Here is a 16786-nt window from a genome sequence, read left to right as displayed (position 1 = left end):
ATGTGCCCATCCATGTGGGATGGTTCTGAATGAACTTTTTGAGAACCACTGAGAGCATAATGTGACATATGCTTTTGTATATAAAGCTAATGTTTACACGTGAATACAGATAGAAATGATTTACCACTGTGCGATTTCATGTACTTTGACACCAGTTCATTACCTGCCCACCCCTCCCACACACACATTCACATATGTACATTGTATCTGTACTTCCTGCGTTGTGCAGCTCCCAAATGCTAAGTATACCACCAGAAACTGTAAACTTGCCAAGAATTTTTTATCAGGATTCAGCAATCCATAACTGGACCTACTTTGTAGCTGTGTACTCAGATGTAGCAATGTGCCTCAGTCTGACAGGAAGGCCATGCTGACAAAATAGGGATTAGGGGGATTAGGGGGATTAGGTAATCTCTATTCATTGACAATCAGCTTCCAGACAGCTGTGCTAATCAGCAAACAAAGCACAGTAAGGGTGAACTAATGATGTAAATTTACCTGTAGTCATGACCACCAATCTGTTCTCTCAGGCTACATATACATACTGCGTATTAATAATCTCTTTCTCTCTTTTTTTCTCTCTCTCCCCATCTATTCATCTATCTCCTCTCTCCTTATTCATCCGTGTAGATTACTTAAGATCAATTTATTGTCATGGGTATCTAGATCCATCAATCTATCTATTAAATGTGCTCACACGTCAAGAGGAAAATGACACAAAATGAAATTTTGATCACATACAAACACTTAGAAGTACGTAGCCCAAATTTCATATCAAATGTCGACTTGGTGAGGAGAAATTCATAATGTGAAATACTGTATCATACTGTATGATAATTCCCTTTAACAGGCAGTTTAATAGCCACTTAACATTTTCTGCAAGATTCTGTCTAACTGAGGCAGGAAATAATTTTCCAACTCAAATTTGATTAGCAATTTCAGATGATGAACAATATTTTAAATATGTTGTACACTTCTATGAAAGAAAACCGCTACACAATAGTTAGTTTGTGTAGCAGTGGTGTAAAAATGCATAGCGAATTGTGATGTGATACCAGGAAAATTATTCCCTGTTGAGGTCGCTATATTCATAAGTTCTAGTACCACTACAGTAGGTCCCTACATGTACTTCTACAGAGTTCTACCAACTGTTGTATCGTGACCTTCCATCTATTCTGTCATGTACCGGTATTTGTACTTTGTTTACCGGAAATCACCCTTTGAGCTTACACAGAAACTGCTCGCCCTTTCGGCTTTAATAATTAACCCTCTCAAACCAAGAACATATATTTTAGCAGCTTGATGCAGCCCAGCCTTTCTATCACGTGTATCCAAGAAACTGTTATTTCTTTGGTTTGCCGCTTCAATGCGTACATCTTTTTTCATCCTTCACTGCTATCCTCCATTGCTACTACAATGTATTTTGAATCCTGGAATGAAGACTCTTCCATTAGAGCATTACATTGGAGATGTACTACATTGCTTTATTTTGGTCGTATAATTATCAAAAGCTTCTAAATTGCAACAACTGTCAGTGATCCCACAATTGGCAACTTGCTATTCAGGCCGATTTTGGCTTCAAATAACATCTTCATTATATATACTGTTGGGAGGGAAAATCTATCCCCCTAGGATTTGTACACAAGCATCAACATTTCACACGAGCAGGCTCTTGTGTCTGTTTTGGGGGAAGTCAAAATATAATCTACCCTTGCATGAAATAAAAAAAGAGTAAATATGACAGTGAATACCATCACTGTTTAGTGAAAACATACACAATTGAAAAATTTCCTAAACTTTTTTCATTTTTCTCTCTGTGACGAAATTGTCACTTTTGTTTGTGTTTGACTTCTTCTTTTTTTTTAACTAAATGTTAGTTTGAATGTAGGGTTGGACTCCTCCTCCAATACCAAAAGAAGCATATCGGGCAAATTCCCCCGAGGGCAATTACCCCCCCCCCCCCCCCCCAGCTTGGAGTTTGGGGTTAGGGTTAGGGTTAGGATTAGGTTCAGAATTAGGATTAGGGTCAGGGGAAGGGTCTGGGGTAACTGCCTAGGGGGGTAATTGCCCCAGACCCCAAAAGAAGGTCACCACCTACCACGATGGAGTGCATGGCTCCGATACGGGCGCAGGCCAGCATGGCTACCACCAGCTCCACAATCATGGGCATGTAGATGGCCACACGGTCCCCCTTCTTCACCCCTGTGGAATACAAATAGTCGTGAAAAGGCCATTACCAGTGTTGACATTGACAGTGATTCTGCGAATTTGCCCCTCCTGAATCAAATTCTCCATCCACAGAATATGATCGGGCTGTACATGTATGACGAAAACAAAAATTTTTAACAATAATCATGATAATCATGGTAGCAAATGACAATCACAAAATAAAAACATGAACTATCACTACTATTAAAAGAATGAGACATTTCTTTACGCTGCTCTATGCCGATGCTGAATATTTGCAAATATGTGTCACATACACATCTCTGTTCCTTTAGGTGTATTCTACATGCGATTCAATAAAAATTTTGGCATCAAAGTGAATATTACATTGTACGTATTAGAATTACAGTGAAACTCAGTCAAATAAAACTCCTCCCCCCCCCCCCCCCCCACAATAGCCAAGCATTGCCCAGCATTTATAATGGACATACTCCAGGGGCCCGTTGCATAAAACTTACGTTGAATTTCAATGGTAACTACCGTCAAAATTAGGCGTCACAGCCAATCAGCATCAAGGATTATAAAATTTACCGCTAATTTGAAGACTTACCGCTAGAAAGGAACGGTAAGTCCAGCGGTAAGGGTTTTATGCAACAGGGCCCTGCCCGGTATTGCATCGCAATTTGCTATGCATTTTTACACCACTGCTACACAAACTAACTTTTGTATAGCAGTTTTCTTCCATAGAAGTGTACAGGATACCACTTGATATACTTTTCATCAGTTGAAAATGCTATTAAATCAAATATGAGTTGGAAAATTATTCCCTGTACTCTGTAAAGCCTGACGAGCACAGGTCCAGTCATTCATGATAGATACATGTACACACAATATCTACAATGTACCTCCTCCAAGGAGGTTGCTTTTGTCAGCATTGGTTTGTCTGTCTGTTTGTCTGTCTGTTTGTCTTTTTGCAAAATAACTAGATTTAAAAAAAATGGTGAAGGGATTTGGGTGCAATTTTCAGTTTGAACACATGATTAAATTTTGGTAATGATATACATGTATGTAGATCACTGTTTGGATCCAGGAATTTCATTCTTTTTTTTTTTTATTTCTTGAAGAATTCTTTACCATTGGGAGATAGGTCCAACAAACAAGGGAATTCAAGCTGCACATATTTGAGGAGCACATACATTGTACATAAATTGCACTCAACAACAGGGCTATATTCAGCATACTGCAAGTGGCCCATTCTCAGTAAAAGCGTTCAAATACGGAATTTTGGTGTCGCCGACATTCCATGACAGTTTGCGGTTCGCTGAAACCTATTAGATACTATTTGAATGTTTGTAATATATCACGAGGACTTTATTTGTTAAAAATAAACACGATCAAATGCGGTTGTCTGCCTTTTTGTGTAAAATTTTGCTGTTAAACTTCATTAAGACCCCCAAAACGCAGTGTCGCCGGCTATTTCAGAATTCTGTTTTATTGTTCCTCTCCGTCAACAAACACACTTTCCAAATATCATTTTCATGGATGATGAGCATATCATATGTGCTAATCACAATACTCAATAAGTTCCAAAATTTCTATTGACTTCTTTTTTATAGCCTTTTGAAACCTGTCGCCAAATTCACCGCCAGATACGTTACCAGTTTCTTTAGTGTTACAGCATTGCGAAAATAACAAGACTATGCAATGACCCTGTGTATATGAAACCCTGAGGATATACTTCATACATTGCAAGTACTTAGATTTTTGGTGCAACAGCTCTTTATTGAGAATACGGTACAATGTTTGAAATATCAGTTTTCTACACTTTTATTTGGACAGATACGTTACATACTTTTCACTCCACCCACTGCGACAGATATTGCAATGTCAGACAAATTGTATATTATACATTACTCCTCGGAATGACGCATCGATTCAACATTAAAGTTTAGTACAAGTGAGAAATATTTGGTAGATATCGCTCTCATAATAATATGGTCGACCATATACGTTACCACAGATACGTTACCCCAGATACGTGACCGAATTTTGCTCATTGGTCTTGTGCTTTCTGGGGATCAAATCTGGTCAAAATTCATCCCTACACATTACATTCTTCGTTTTGTTGGACCTCAGGATTATATTCTTACACCAAAAGGACAGAGAGGTAAAAAAGAGCAACACTTTCACATGATTTTTCTTTCTGCGTCAGTGTCTCACAACTTAATGCCAAGTTTTCCGACAGATACGTTACCACATAATCAAAATGCTGAAAAGAAATTGTAAATGTTTTTACAAACAAATCGTTGTGTGCTCATAAACTCCAAAGTTCTATTCTATAAAACCCAGCCACTTTCATATTCTATGCAACAACTTTGAACGTTTATTTTACAAGACGAAGCTAAGATTCAGCATATCTGTTTTTTGCTTTTCAGATTTAGCAGATACGTTACGTATAATTCAGGGCACCCACGGTGACAAATAATGTTATGAAAAACAAAGTGTTCATAAAACAATTCTGCATAGAATGACGCTTTCATCAAAAATTAAAGTTGTGTTCAAATGAAGAATATTCAGTAGAAATTGCTCTGTAACTTCACCGACAGATTCATTTACGGTACGCCAGATACGTTACCAAACTTTGAAAGAGTAAAAAGTAGTTTATGAAACGCTTCCGAGAAAAGTTTCAGTGTTCTGTTGCATATTATTTATTCTAGTGTTTTCAACATATGAAGAACTACTCAAGATTCATTGATAAGTTGAACAATTATTCATTCATTTTCATTAAAAGGGATGAGCCAAATACGTTACCATAGGTCAAACAACTGTTTAGCATATCGAGTTCATAGAGACTGTACCTACTTCCTTCTTAGTGCCTGCAAAAATATATATTTTAAACCTTGTTTGCGTTATCCATCAAAACTTAATGAATATTTATAGTCAGATGGATAAATACATTCAGACGTAAGATGAGAATATTCTGTGAATGATTGAACTCAGCGTTCACATTTAGGGCTCTTTTCCACTACATTTCATAGTTTAAATATTACGTACAATGTTTAAAATGGTTAATTTGGTCTTACATCATTCATTTTTACATCAATTCATGAGGTAAATAATTAAACAGGTGATATTTATTAATTCATACACAACTAAAATTATTACTTATATTTTACCAGATACGTTACCAAAGGTGATTCGACGTTTTTCAATAGTTATTTCCCCAGGAAAGCAATTCATATTTGTTTCCTGTGGAAATTCCACATCGGATCGTTCCCTTTGCATGATTTGTGGGATTCGAAACTTTATTTGTAAGCGAAATTTGCTAAAAATACAAAGTGAATCTTAAGGTTATATTTCATTTCAGCAAAAAACATATTTCAACCTACCACACAGAAATAATTTCTACCAATTAGCAAGGGATGACAACATCTTTACCTCTTGAAAAACCCCAATATCTTTAGGGAGGACAGATGTCTTTTCCTGAACAGAAATTGGGTCAAAACAATAAATTTAATTCAAAGTTAGGAGTCCATTACAACATGTAAATTTGCGGTAACGTATCTGATTGGTGATCAAAAATCATATATGATGCTCTATTTCAAATCATTTTTACTCAATGAATGGCCATCATTTAGAATGTTCCACTTTTTGTTTCGTATTTGACCGGTTTTGAAGTTACCGAAAACACATCTTTGAATGTATTACTTTGTGGTTGATTTTTCGGTTTTACTCACATGGAATTGAACACTTAATCTGAGAATGGCCCAAGTACATGTGGGCACTCTGCGAGTGTTTTTCTAGTCTTACGATATATTTTCACCATTTTATAAGAACTGGTGGAAGTTGTAAGTGTTACATGAGGAAAGATTCCTCCTAGGGACATTGCTCCCTTTTGATGGGGGGGGGGGGGGGGGGGAGAAACACCAGCTTGCACACACTTACCATGGTTCTTCAAGACGTTAGCAAACTTGCATACTTCCTTCAGGAGCTGCTTGTATGTGACCTTTGAACTGTCGTCCGGGTCATTGCCTTCCCTGGGTATGGCAGGAGTAGAGATTTACATGATAACATGCCTTAAGCAGTACAGTATGTTTTGGTTATCACTGCTACAGTAAATTAAACAAAGCTTTCATACAAAGGTTCTCTAAAACATTAAATTCCTTTTTATGCTTCCCCCTAAAGTGTTTTCTCTCTCTGTCACACACACACACTCACTCTCTTTCTCTCTTCTGACTGTCAATTTCTCATGAAATTTTGCTGCCTAAATTATCAATCTGTCAGCATTTTTAACAGCCTGGCATCTCCTTTACTGCATATTTATCATAATGAATGGATAGGTTATCTATACATGAATCAGAAGTTAATTATTCTTTTCAAGGTTTAAAGGGACCCCGCAAAGAGTGTGTTTGTTCTCAGTTCAGAATTGAATCAGACATGTTAGATTAGAAATCTATATCAATCCCATTATTATGTGTAATCATGTGTAAATATTGACTCAGAATCTTTACTTCTGAAAGGCAAATTTGAATTGCAAAATGCAGGAACAAATGTTCCCTCTAAACTTAAGCGGTAAACTCTCGCAGAGATTACTGAAGCATAATTCTCCTGAGCCTGGCAAAATCGAGTCACTGTGTTTTAAATCTTAAACAAATGAAGAGTTTGTTCGCAAAAAACCGATAAGTCCATATTTGCCAAATGGAGATATTTGCGATTAAAGGTCAAGAAAAATAAAGAGAATAATTAAAAAAATTTGCTTCTTTTGACCGTAACTTCAAAAATGTACCTTTATATGTACATACTGTATAGTGACCAATATATCATTTAAAAGGTATTAATTTGCACGTGTATATGACAGAGACCGTACTTCAAAATCTTCAAAAATGGACTTATCGGTTTTTGCGAACAAACTCTTCAAATATTGATTCATCTCTAATTAGAGCTTTAAAAGAAAAAAGAAAAACAGGTGAGCTACTTGTATCTACAGTGTAATGATGGGTGTATGCATTGCCTGTGGGGACATTTACACGTGTTGGGTGTCAGCAAAGGTACGACACTTAAGATAAAAGGTAGACATCACACCACTTGTGTTTACAGTCTGACGAACAGTTCATTTTTCAGTTCCTCAGTCTTGGGTCTTGAAGCCAAATTTTGACTGGCTGTGGTACATGTACTTGTGTAACATTTAAACTATTTTGTTTTCTTTCTTTTTTTCCTTTTTTTCAGCACATGCTACCCAGCAATGACTGTACATTCAAAATCATAAAATCCTTCAATTGAGTTGTTTTAATAGGGAATTGATTGATAAATGCAAAGGATACATTGTCACAGAACTCACCTCATTCTACACTGAATTGACTTAACAGACAAATGTAAAAAAAAAGAAAGAAAAAAAGGCATCTAATTGGATAGTACTGCACAGATGTGCAAAATGATAGAGGAACCCACTGTACAGAAACTCCATTGCGGAAATCATCATCAATTTTCAACTCCACTTTGCTTTGCATGGGTGCACTTAACAATGAACCCTGATACATTCATACAAGTATATTGTACAATGATTTTATGTCTTCTTTTCTATGTTGATTGGAATTCATACATCAAGTCAGTGATCATAGTAGTCTTAGTGTACTTTGTCTTTTTTTGTGGTCGATTTAATATTTCAAGCAAAACTTTTGTTGGATTTTTTTTTTTTTTTTTTAACCTGAAGAAGGGGCTACATGTATAATCTACGTACTGAACATGTTTGTTTGGCCTTTTCTTAGAGTCTGCAAGTTGCAACAATGCAAGGTTACTAAGTAAAGAACCTCATAAATATATGCTGTAATCCCTCTCAACGATTCTCTTTCTGGTTTTACCTTATTCCCATCAGGTCTGTGAACTGTTATTTTCACTAAGCTACCCCATCACATAATCCTGCTTTATTCAAATATACAGGCCCCACTGCATTGTAAATTGTAGAGCTCGCTATCAAAAGATTGTTTGTGGGAATGTTAATAACCCGTTGAGGACGGACTGATTTTGCTACAACACGCATTTCCCATAGACACCTGCCCGAGTATACTCGGGACTCGTCCTCAACGGGTTAAATGTGTTCTGGGTGGATGCATGAATTTGAAGTGTAAGAATAAATATAACTGAATCAAATGAAGATCTATACAGTACAAGCTTGTACAGTAGATTGCTTCATGTGTGACAATACACATAATGTGTATGTAGAGCTCTGCATTATGATGTATACAAAACATACACTGTAGTGAGCATGAATTATCATGTACCCAAGTAGCAGAGCTACCAAGTCTCACGCATTCTGCGTGAGACTCAAGCATTTAGGGGCAATCTCACGATCTCACGCATGACACCCATTTTTCTCACGCATCGGGCCAAGTCTGCAACTTGGGCCTATAATAATGAGCATACATACTTAGCTCAAACGATTAAAGTGATAGTTGCAAATGAAGGTATATTTCCCTTTTGTCTTTCAAAATAAGTAAAAATAGTCACTTAAGTATGCACCTGATCGCACCATTAAGAGCTAAAAATTGAAAAAGCTCCCTACCGTGGGAGGCCACAGGGGGGAAAACCCCCTCCCACACCCTCGCTCGCGCGCACATTCACATGCCGAGATACCGAGTCATGAAAATCTCACTCATAAATTTTTTTTGAACTTGGCATCCCTGAAGTAGTGTAACACAGAATCTAATTTTATGAGTGTGTTATTATAACTCACTGCCACTGCCTGATGACAAATAATTGATTCCAGGGACCGCTGACCCTCTAGACAATTTAGTCACTTAATTAGCAGTCAGGCCAAAAACACTGATTACTCATTGTACCCGGTACTCATAGGCACTGTGCAGTTTGGAGCCACGATGCAGCTACTGTAGGTGATGTGTACACAGCAGTACAAAAATGGAAATTAGGAACTGTAATAAGCATACCTACATGTAATACACAATCAATGTTGTGTACCCTGCCCATAAGTGAGCTGTTGGAAAAAGTTAACGTTCACATTAACTACAGTGTACACGATATGACATTTTATTTCTCCAGATAATATGCATTCACTCTTATTGGAAACTGAAATATGTAATGACCCTACATGTATATTAAATATCGCCACAAGGGGAGTTAATAGTACAATAATACAAGCATAATATGACCACTGACATGTTTACATTTGCACAATGAATTTTTTCAGCGCTACAAACTCTTTCAAATACTGTACCACACAGAGAAATCCAATGTATCCTGTAAAAATCACAGGCAGTAGGCCTACTTTGGGCAACAAAAGGTACTGTAGAATAGTACACATGTTTTTAAACTGTTCAGAAAAAAGAAAGAACAGTACTTGAGTATCATTACTGGATTTTCAAAGACAATCCGGGGGGTTTAGGGCCCAGCACAAGTTGGACTAGCAAAAGGTTTGATACAGAATGGTATTTTCATATGTTTCAGAGTTTTAAAGACTTTGCATTACAATTCGACATACTGTATACGCCGAATATTTCGTGAGGTTTTTATGTTCGCCAATTTTGTGAGTCAGGTGCTATTCGCGAAATTAAAGACACACGAAAATATTGACTCTGATCCTGATGTGAATGTGACGTACGTGTGTACTCTTCTCCGTTCAGTACAGGACTCCACGATCCCGAATTTAACCACTCACGAAATCGTCGCGAATTCCCAATTCCCAAAAATTTAGACTCACAAAATATGTATGGCATATTGACCGGTACAGTAGCAAATCATTGCATTAAACATTGCCAGGTGCCTGTAATAATAACCAATAGCAATTCAAGTTTTCTCATTTTACTCCCCGAATACCTGTGCTTGTTTGGCATGAATGGGTTGCTGTAAATTTCCTGCTCAAATGCCCACTGATTTCTTTTAAATGTCATGGCTACTACTAAAACACTGTCCAATTCAGTGCTTATTTATGGTGATGAAGACCAATATGTCAATCAGATGCAAAAAAAAAAAGAGGACTTACTACATGTATGTAATGTTGTTTTTTGCTGTCACTTGTAAACAAATATCTGTGCACATACTCGCCTTGCATTATTCTACAGAGAACAAAATGTATGGTACATGTACCTGTACAGGTAATGAACAATACAATACATTGTGCGCTGGTACTTTGAAAAATTATGTGCCATAGTTATACCTGCATTTTGAATTAATTGCAGTAAACAGTTACTGAAATGCACTGAAAGTAACAAAATTCTTCCGGACAGTGCTGGCATAAAAATTGTTGGGGGTACCAACTACAAGAATCAATGTACACTCTGTGACTTCGCTTTGATATTGATCAAATGAACAGTTCCAGGTGATACCAGGTCCTACGTTTGGTGTGAAGTTGGGCATGTTCAGTTTCTAGCAATGGGGTCCATACTAACTATGTACACAGCCCTATCGCCGCACAGCAATTTGTCAATCAGTTGCAAAGTCACAACACCGTCTGGTTGGGCTAGGCCCATAACAGCCTCCAATTTTTAACAATAGGGAGCTTTAGATTTTCGTGACGGGGACGTTCAGAGGAAAAAAATGTGTTCTGAGCATGCGCAGATACGCGCATCAAGTCAATCTATTTTTAGCTTGCGTCGCCTGCGTTTTTCACTACGTGTTGGAGCAACTTGGAGCAACTCAAATTCGCATGCACTAGGCCTATTCGGTTTTGGTATTAAGTTAACCCATAATACGCATATCTGCTCAACGCACGACTGTGTAAACAATCACCGCAGTGGCCCAGCACCATTTCGGAGAATGTTTTTGATATCGAATGGATTTCAGGTGGCTGATTCTAAAACAAAGTTTTTCAAATGCGATGATGCACAACGCATCCTCCATTGAAGTGTGTATATAATAAATATGGGGTATAACACATGCGAGTGGTATTAGGCCAAGTAAAAAAAGAAAGTAGTTTCTCGTCCGGGTTTTTTGAGCAAGGCGATGAGGGAGGTCCTTACTATTTGATATCTTACTATTTTTTCGAGGATTGTCAAAATGAAAGTAATATGTGTTTCTCGTCCAGTAATTCTGAGAATGGTAACGAGAGATGGCTTTACTATTTTCTATATCCAATTTCTGAAATGAAATATCACTCTGGTAGCTGTGTTATGAGAGACCAGATCCCAAGTCACCAGTGTATGTCTTGCCTGCACTCTGTGCATTTTCAAACAAATAGATATACATGTAATATGTACCATACTTGAAATGAAACTTCATGCATGCAGATACATTTTGCTTTTTCTTTCCACTACAGATGTCAAGGGAAAATGACCATCTTAATACTGGTATTTAGTGTTGTAATGGCATTTCTGATACCAGTGTGCTTGCAATTCTGATGTATTGTGCTATTAATTGAAACAGGTATGAAACATTCTATCAACAAATGTACGACTGAAATAAATTCCATGATATTCAAAACACTGCTTTATCATTGGTGTTTGTGACTTTTTGTGTCCACACAACTGGTATATTGTATCTGCATCTCTTCACAGTACAATTGTAGCACATTCAACTGGAAACTGGCTGGTACATGTACAATTGCAGATGGATGTCAAAATGATACTGATATGGCATTATAGCATTAAACATTTAAAGATGTTTCTTCATATTCTAAAAAGACATTTGATAATCACTCATCATTTGGATGATGAATTGATTGTATCACACTACAGGTGATACGACTCATGGCCGTGTCCGTGAATTTACATTGTAAAGAAAAGTATCCCGCAGAAATACGACAAACCAGAATCCGTGGAAAAGTTATTTATTTTGTAGATACACCCATTTAATAATTCTACATTTGCTGGAAAAGCGCATTCATTTTCTCTTCAAAATAGAACAATACATCGCCGTCAGATGCAACGTTAACAGAGCAGTGTTTGGGCCTCTACACATTCGAATATGTTCATGCGTGCGTGCAGACAGCTGACAGACCAGGGGGATGGGGACCCTAGCAGCTAGCTACAGACACGCATATAATTATACGTAATACGCGGCCAGCACGGCCACTGCACTGGCACCCTACCTTCCGACACTGCACACACGTGCACATAGTCACAATGACATGAAAATGTAAACTCGATACAATCCTCACAAGCATTTGTACAGTACAATTCATCCCTTTAAAATATGAGAAACGGGGAAAAATACGAACAATGTGCGAAATATAAGTGGAATACTATAGTATCAGCGATCGTTCGCAAAAGATGTTGCCGCTATCGCGTTCACGACGTACCGAGTGCGCTGTACATCACAGCCCAGGCCCGCGCCCGCGCGCCCATCCAACTACAGTTCGACTGCTTTGTGGGTCATTCCTTCTTGCCGAGCTCGCAGTGTGATAAATGCATGCGTTATTACATACGCACTACGGAAGCTACAGCTGCACTCCAGCTATAGAGGACGCGTACACATCACGATTGGTAGGTGAATTGTCAATTTTGTGTTTTCGGCGGCCGAAAAAATAGTAAATATCAAAAAAGTCGATGCGGCAACTGAAAATCGATGCGGGCGGAGAGCGGGCTGGGACGAGAATTATGAATTTCTTGGTATTTTCAGCGCCATTTTGAAAATAGTAAATAGTAAAAAAATCGATGCGGCGGCCAAAATCGATGCGCGCGAGGACGAGAAACTGGTTTCTTTTTTTACTTGGCCTTATATCGGTAAGCTGTTATTTTCGCAAGGGTTTAATTTCTGCGAATTTCATGAATCACAGTTGGATCGCGAATTTAACAACACACAAAATTGTCTCCACGCCCTTTGTTAATAGATTATTAACGTAAGCATCGGCGTCGATTCGCGAAAACATCTCGCGAAAATGTCTACAACCTCATCAATCGCGAAAATATCTGTACACAAAAATAACAGCGTATACAGTAATACATGGTGTGCTATAGCCCGACCAGACGCTGTAAGTACAGCTACTGCACTGTGTATACAAGTGTAGTTAGGTGTGCTATGGCCAATGGGCATTGGACTAATTCAGTGCCTATCGTTTAATAGTTCGCCAACCCGGGAGTGCATAGGAAATACGCGCAAATTGAGGATGACGTTATCAATGACAATAGGGAATAATCAATTAAGAGTCTATAGGGCCTTGACTATATCAGTTCGGGAAACCCACTCACAAGGGGGGCCCCTCCTTATAAGTAACCCGTCCCCCTTATAAGTAACCCCGTCCCCCTTATAAGTAACCCCCGGGGCACCCCTTATAAGGAGTCTCCACGCTTTTTTGCAATGCAACGCGAAAGTGAAAGGACTGCGGCAATTCGCTTGATCATGTCCATAAAGCTTCACAAGTTTCCTAGTTACTCACGAAATTTGAGCAAAATCGGTTTGAGGCATCATATCTAAAATCATGGATTTAAATGCGATGTCAAACGACCCATGCGAATGCTGAAATGCGAGCGATTACTGGCGTGAGTGTCGCCAGGCGCGGCGGCGCGGCAATGCTTGAGTGCAGACGTGGCGACTGAGTACATGTACCTAGTCGCCACGTCTGCACTCAAGCATTGCCGCGCCGCCGCGTCGCCACGTCTGCACTCAAGCATTGCCGCGCCGCCGCGCCTGGCGACACTCACGCCAGTAGTCGCTCGCATTTCAGCATTCGCATGGGTCGTTTGACATCGCATTTAAATCCATGATTTTAGATATAATGCCTCAAACCGATTTTGCTCAAATTTCGTGAGTAACTAGGAAACTTGTGAAGCTTTATGGACATAATCAAGCGAATTGCCGCAGTCCTTTCATTTTCGCGTTGCATTGCAAAAAAGCGTGGAGACTTCTTATAAGGGGTGCCCCGGGGGTTACTTATAAGGGGGACGGGGTTACTTATAAGGGGGACGGGTTACTTATAAGGAGGGGCCCCCCTTGTGAGTGGGTTTCCCAAACTGATATAGACCTATGACTCTTCATAATATAGCTAACGTTTTTCTAGGGCCCAGGATGGGAGTGCATGAGGAGGAGAGATTCATATCATTAAATCAAGCAGGATCTGGTCATTGGACATGCCGTGTGTCGAGTGTTGCCGTTGGGGATACGTTCTGCGGAGACTGCATCTGGCTTGGCTTCACGGAATCCCCTTTTCAACAGCTCTTCCACGGTTACAGAGGAGAGCAGATAAAGTCAAAAAATGATAAGACTCCTCATGACAAACAGGTTTTTCTGTCTAACGTTAAGCAGCTACAGCAGAGAACCCTTGCCCCCCCCCCCCCCCCCACACTCCCTGGCCCTCTGGTTTCCCCAGACTGTTAACGTGTTATTCACATACACTTGTATTAACTCGAGGATTAGAAGTCTACTGTCGGGCATTTGATTTAGGACCTATCACATGTCATATGAGCTTGTTCATCCTGTTTAGCCATCTACCATGTCTTACTTACCAAAAGAATGCAATTCGGTCGCCCAAACCATTCTTTACATGACGATCCAGAACGTTGTAGCAGACGTTCGTCGTCGCTCCCTCTAACCACTTCACGAAAACTTTCCCATCATTGACGTTGAAGTTGTACTGCAGGAATTTCCCCGGGGTTGGTGGGGTTTTGAAATAAAACTGCTTGGCTATTTCACTCCAAAACGCCTCCGGGTCTTGGATTGATTGCTCGTAAAGATCTTTGTATTGTGGAAGCGACTTTACGTGGGCATTTTTCTGCAAATCACCGTTGGGATAATAGAGCTCAGTTTTTTGGTCGCCACTTTCGCTCGCCATGACTGCCAAATCACCTTCAAAATCTAGCCTGCAACACGGTCGTCCACCACAGTATACTTGCACTAACTTCAGTCACACAAGCGTGTGGGACTACACTGTACTATACTACTACTACTGCTTTATAGATCCGGATAATACGCGCTGCGATGCTGCAGCTATGCAATGAAAATGCCTATAGATTCAAACGGAGTCCGATTAGAGTCAGGTGGTTTTGTGGTCTCTGCTGCCACTTTTACCGAGGCCGATCAGGCGACACGCTGTCCCAGGGTCGCCAGTGGTCGGATGATTCTGTTCGTAATTTACACAGCCCCTGGCCCTGTCGATGCACCAGTGTGTCGTAGATAAAGAGCGTCCTCTTGTGGGCATTGGGCGTTAAGTTTTGCCTAGTCGAAAAGTCCCAATTAATCTCAATTTAGTCCTACAAGTTTACTGCTGTCTTGTACACGCTACATCATTTACAACTCACTGTTCAACATAATAATTTATCACAAAACTTGCAATTGATTTCAGCTTGCGATGAACTGCAAACATCCGTCCTTTTGAAGATCCGTATCAAATTGTAATCAATCTGTATAAATTGTCTTGACTTTACAAAACGCTGACACAATAAATATAGGCCTGCCTAACTATTATATCAATTTGCATTACAAAATAATGTATTATGAATGTTCAGTCATCTTTTTACTTCAATGGTAAAGAGTCACATTATCTCTAACCACCGAGGTGTGTCTCACACCTCTCTGATTACAGTTTAAAAGATAGCCTCATTTGCAAGTTTGATGAAAAATGCAAGTTTGATGAAAAAAAAAAAAGATTACTGATTAAAATTTCATATCAGATTTGTGGTCAATTCATCCCTAAAACCTGATACAGGTACATTGTATATCAATAACAACTCATTTATAAGATGTTGCATAGTTGCATTTGGATGGGGGACTTATATATAATTGATGGCAATATTTCTTTATGATGGAGGACCTGCTATTCATTTCTTTTTCTTTCTTTTGAAGTCCTAAACTGAATTTGCTGAATAGAAAGAAAAGATTGTCAGATTTCTGAGCAGGCCTACCTAGAATCAATTGGAAATATGGTATATGTAGGCCTACATTCTTTTGTAATTCTTGCCAAGATGGGACAGGGAAAGAAAACATGGGCCTTTTCATAAAAAAAAAAACTACATGTACATCTACTCAGGACTATTTGGAGTGAATAATGAGAATGTAAATTTAGCCAAAATAATATTTGCATCAGTGATTTTTTAAAGAGTTAAAATCAAAAGGATAGTGTCACTAGCGGTGATAAATAAAAATGTTTCCATATGATACACTGTAATTTTTTCTTGAATGATCATTATAAGTCTAGAGTAGACTTTCAAGATTATGAAAACATTTTACAGTCTAGCGAGTTGAAATATTTTGCACTGATATATAAATGAATTATATATGAATTCAAAGTTATGATGGTTTTTACAATGTTTTTATTTAGACACACCATTATCACTCCGCATCGTCCAAGCCAGAGCGTAGAAGCGCACGCAAGGGCAAGCACACTGTGTGCGCTTTTATACTCTTTGGTCAAAACACATGATCTTGTAGGGGTAGTCTCTTCTCTTGGTGCTGCCACTGCTCAGTAAAACCTAGAGGGCCCTGTAATGGTTATTATTGAACATTTCTAGGTCCCTACCTATGCACATCCAAGGTTGAAAAGGAAATGAATGTACAAAACATCTCTCTCCATTGGCCACTAACAGGGAAGAAATGAAGAGTTTGTTCGCAAAAACCGATAAGTCCATATTTTCCAAATGGAGATATATTTGCGATTAAAGGTCAAGAAAAACAAAGAGAATAATAAGAAAATGTTTGCTTCTTTTGACCATAACTTCAAAAATGTACCTTTATATTATGT

At 38.8% G+C, this 16786-nt stretch overlaps 1 protein-coding gene across 1 annotated transcript; it reads right to left on the bottom strand.

Moving 5' to 3' along the window:
- Positions 1 to 314: 314 nt before the first annotated feature.
- LOC139739984 (acetyl-coenzyme A synthetase-like) lies at positions 315 to 15088 on the bottom strand (the record flags this gene model as incomplete). Its single annotated transcript, XM_071650581.1, has 4 exons — positions 14556 to 15088; positions 6112 to 6203; positions 2099 to 2202; positions 315 to 370 (listed from the first exon to the last, which is right to left on the bottom strand). Coding segments are annotated over exons 1-4 (578 nt in total), but the record flags the coding sequence as incomplete, so codon positions are not given.
- Between the last annotated feature and the right edge of the window lie 1698 nt (positions 15089 to 16786).

The sequence above is a fragment of the Diadema antillarum genome, unplaced genomic scaffold, assembly GCF_040938485.1.
Source record: "Diadema antillarum isolate AM-2024a unplaced genomic scaffold, OU_Dant_1.0 seq00000823_RagTag, whole genome shotgun sequence".
Lineage (NCBI taxonomy): Eukaryota > Metazoa > Echinodermata > Echinoidea > Diadematoida > Diadematidae > Diadema > Diadema antillarum.
The sequence above is the reverse complement of the archived record's forward strand: the minus strand, read 5'-3'. Positions and strand labels throughout refer to the sequence as shown.